General features: G+C 47.7%; 1 protein-coding gene across 2 annotated transcripts; it reads right to left on the reverse strand.

The window, feature by feature from the left end:
- Window positions 1-174: 174 nt before the first annotated feature.
- On the reverse strand, window positions 175-1,537 carry LOC119270914 (aquaporin NIP4-1-like). 2 transcript variants are annotated; one of them, XM_037552926.1, is made up of 3 exons: window positions 1,265-1,537; window positions 695-1,111; window positions 175-582 (listed from the first exon to the last, which is right to left on the reverse strand). In XM_037552926.1, the coding sequence occupies exons 1-3, from the start codon at window positions 1,406-1,408 to the stop codon at window positions 277-279; spliced, it is 867 nt and encodes a 288-aa protein (XP_037408823.1). In that variant the 5' UTR covers window positions 1,409-1,537; the 3' UTR covers window positions 175-276. The 2 variants fall into 2 exon arrangements, with proteins under 2 accessions (XP_037408823.1, XP_037408822.1); XM_037552925.1 differs by having other exon boundaries at window positions 175-1,111.
- Between the last annotated feature and the right edge of the window lie 2,613 nt (window positions 1,538-4,150).

The following is a 4,150-nucleotide window of genomic DNA, read 5'->3' on the forward strand; positions in this document are numbered from 1 at the left end:
AATATATATTATGAACCGTTTTTGGTTCATCCTGGCCGTCGATGTGTTTTTCCACCCCGCGTTCAGCCCAGGGGGGGAGCACCGGAGCAGAAACGTTTTACATCATCTGGTGCAGCACTAATTTTAGACATCAATTATACATTATCTATTGGAGTTGCAGAGTTTTTTTGATGATGTAGTAAAGTCATACATTTAGTGCTTTTTGGTGATTTACATCATCCATGCTCTTACAAGTGGATTACAACAACCGATGCCACTTCCGAAACGGCTAGCTGGCTAGTTCGTTCCAGGCGTTCCTGTGACGGAGCGACCGACGACGACCACCCTGCTGGACGCGCCCCTGCCGCCGCAGAGGAAGCCCACGATCGTGTCGGACTGCCGGACGCCCTTGTTGAAGAGCGCGCCGAGCAGCATGCCGGCGACGGGCGCAGTGACGTAGATCCAGATGGAGGTGTAGCGGCCGAAGACGATCGCCGGGCCCAGGCTCCTCGCCGGGTTCATCGAGCCTCCCGACACGGGCCCGATGACCAGCCCCAGCGTCCCGACCGCCGCCCCGATGGCGATCCCTACCACCGCCTTGCTCTGCATGCAAGCCAAGAATCAATAATGGAAGCGATCGATCGTTCGTTTCCGGCCCAAAGTTTCGTCTCCCGCGCGGTTGCATGTATGTAAAATAGATTTTTGCGTGAGTTACGGCGTTGCTCATGGCGACGGTGGAGATGACGATCATGAGCACGGCGGAGGCGAGGAGCTCGAGGAGGAACGGCAGCCGGGCGCCGGCCCCTGGCGGCCTCGGCACGGTGCCGTAGAAGTTGTCGTCGTGCGGGCTCATGATGGCGTTGACGGAGAGGCAGGCGAGCACGGAGGCGGCGATCTGCGTGGCGACGTAGAGCGGCAGCTTGCGCCATGGGAAGTAGCGGAAGGCGGCGAAGGTGAAGGTGACGGCGGGGTTGAGGTGCGCGGGGCCCATCCAGCCGAGCACGAAGGCGACGGTGAGGGCGACGACGAGGCAGACCGTGGGGAAGGTCAGGCTGTGGTGCATCTCCTGCATCAGCGCCGCCACGCACGACCAGAACACCACCAGGAACGTCGCCACGCCCTCTAGCACCAGCTTCATAATTAACAAGATCATCAGTTCATTCATTAATCAACTGATGACACTCTCAGATTATGCTCAGAAATGCTGCAAATTAATTGGCGGTCTCGATGCTCAGCTCGTCTCTGTGGCTCTGTGCATGGCGTAGACGCAGAGCATGTGTAGTACCTCCCGGATGAGGTGGCCGACGGCGAGGCCCTTGGTGGCATGGCCGGCAGGCGGGGGAAGCTCCTGGCCGCGGCGAGCCTGCTCTAGGTCCTGCCCGTTCGCCGCACCGTCGCTGCCCACCGTGTTCGTCTTGTCAAGATCCATTGTGTGTTCCAGCGGACCAAGAGCGAGCTAAGTAGTACTGTTCATTCTCTCGAGTGTTCCTTTGCGATGGCTCCTCACGCCATTGATCCGCCAATATAGTCGTCCCGTGTCGACCACCCACCGTGTGTGGCGGGCAATTGGTTGCGTTGGAACAGAGCAGCCCACGCACGCTCTTGGCATGCGGAGGAGGAGAGGCACTGATGCTACGGGAGTGTACGTACGTGCCGGATCGATCAACTGAATTAACCGACCCGCTGCCGCACTCGCTTTGTGTGGATCCTTCTTCCACTTGTGACTTGTTCTCAGAATATACTCCTAATCGTCTCACAAGAGAAAAAAAGAGTTAAATATACCACGAGTGCTTTAACTTGTTCGGACCGCTCAGTTTGGTACCCAAAACTTACAAAATACATAATAGTGATGTCGTAACTTGTTTTACTGTGTAAGGCGCCTCCATACGTACCCGGGTGTATGGCCTGCCTGCATGGCATGCCAGCACGACGTTGGCCCACATGTTAGTGTCTGGCAGTGAGCGAGCGCTGGGTGTGGGTATGATGTTTTTTTGTTGTTGCAGAAACCGCCATGTATTTAACTTGATTATGTATAACAAAGCAGCACAAATTAAAATATGGGCCCCATAGGTCAGTATGACTCGGAAAAAAAGAGTAAAATAAAACACCGGGACAAAATTATTTTTATTTTAACGAAAATAGAATAAATATTTAAATAGAAAATAATTGTGTATTCATAATTATTGTATTTTATATTGGAAACTTATATATCATAAAAACTAAACAATAACTTAAAAAACACTAAAAAATGTAAATGCAGAATGCAGAGCGATAGGTAACTTTGATCTACTAGTAAATGTGCACGTGCAACGCACTTTAATATTTAGGCAATATGTCAATTGCATGCGGATATTAGCTATGCTACTATTTGTGTGTTAATTCTTGATTAGTGCAATATTTGGTATGATATTAATTACACGTTAAATACGTTAAACGCTTGCCATTGTAGCAGTCTAGGTCGTTGGATTGACTTAGTTTGATGGCCGAGATTAGTTGGATTTGCCTTTTTGGGTTTTTTTATATTGGTATAGATACTAGTTCAGTAGTGGTGTTGTTGCGTCTACCATAAGGCCTCATCATGACCTCTATGGGAATCCAGTTATCTCTCCAAATATTCGTCGTTGTTCCATTACCAATTCGCCGAGTCAGGCCTAGCTTCATAATGTCCCTATCCTTTATGACAGCACGCCATATTTGGCTTGGGTGGCTCCCAGGGTCAGCACTCAAAATACTCACATTTGGAAAGTAAACCCCCTTTAATATTCTCGCACTTAAGCTATTTGGGTTTTGTAACATACGCCACACCTGCTTGGCTAATAAGGCCAAACTAAATAGCTCGAAGCCTTTAAAGCCCATACCTCCCATGCTCTTTGGTTGGGTCATTGCTTCCCAAGATACCCAACTGGGTTTTCTGTGCCCATCTTGCTTCCCCACCAAAATTTTCTAATCAACATGTTCAGGTGTTCACACAATCCTCTTGGGAGTTTAAAACATGACATAAAGAACACAGGTACTGCCTGAGCGACTGACTTTACTAAGACCTCCTTCCATGCTGTCGACATTGACTGTTCAATCCATCCCTACACTTTGCTCCACAAGTAATCCTTCAGGTACTTGAAGGAGCCATTCTTTGATGAACCCACATCTGATGGCAAGCCTAAGTACTTTGCACTCAAAGACTCGTTTGGAACTTGTAACTGATTTTTGACTTCCAGCCTTACACTTCCAGAGCAATCCTTACTGAACAAAATTGATGATTTATCATTATTTATCCGATGTCCAGAAGCTTGACAGTGCTTGAGCAACAACTGGTTAACCTCGTTTGCCGCATCCACATTGGCCTTGAAAAATAGCAAGCTGTCATCTGCGAAAAGTAAATGGTTAACTGGTGGTGTCAAAGGGGCCACCTGAACGCCATTCAAGTTGGATGACTCGTCAATAGATTTTAGGAGGCACGAAAGGCCCTCTGCTGCAATCAAGAATAAGTATGGAGAAATTGGGCCTCCCCGTCGAATACCCCTCGACAGTGTGAATTCCTGTAATTTCTTGCCATTAAATAAAACTGAGAATTTGACCAAGCGAACCATACCCATCACGATGTCCACCCATCCTCTCGTGAAACCAAGTTTCAACATTATTGCTTGTAGATAATCACATTCCACTCTATCATATGCCTTCATCATATCTAGCTTAAGTGCACAATACCTGTTTTTCTTTGCATTATTTCTCTTCATAAAATGGAGACATTCATACGCAGTGATAATGTTATCAGTAATAAGTCTATCAGGGACAAAGGCTGATTGCTCTTGTGAGATAATATCTGGTAAGACTTGCTTCAATCTGTTGTAGATAACTTTGGAGGCAATTTTCTATAGAACATTGCACAACGAAATAGGCCTGAACTGTGACAGTAAGGTGGGATTCTTTACCTTTGGTATTCGAACCAAAATAGTTTCGTTGATGCTTTCTGCAGACTCAGTCCCATTAATTATGCGCAGTATAGCTCCCATGACATCAAACCCACAAACATACTAGTGATGCTGAAAAAAGTGGGCTGGAAAACCATCTAGCCCCAGCGCCTTGGACAGGAACATTTGGAACAGAGCGATTTTAATCTCGTCCTGAGTGTAGTCGACATTAAGAATATCGTTCACTGCCTGAGTGACTTTCA

Source organism: Triticum dicoccoides, chromosome 3A (assembly GCF_002162155.2).
Source record: "Triticum dicoccoides isolate Atlit2015 ecotype Zavitan chromosome 3A, WEW_v2.0, whole genome shotgun sequence".
NCBI lineage: Eukaryota > Viridiplantae > Streptophyta > Magnoliopsida > Poales > Poaceae > Triticum > Triticum dicoccoides.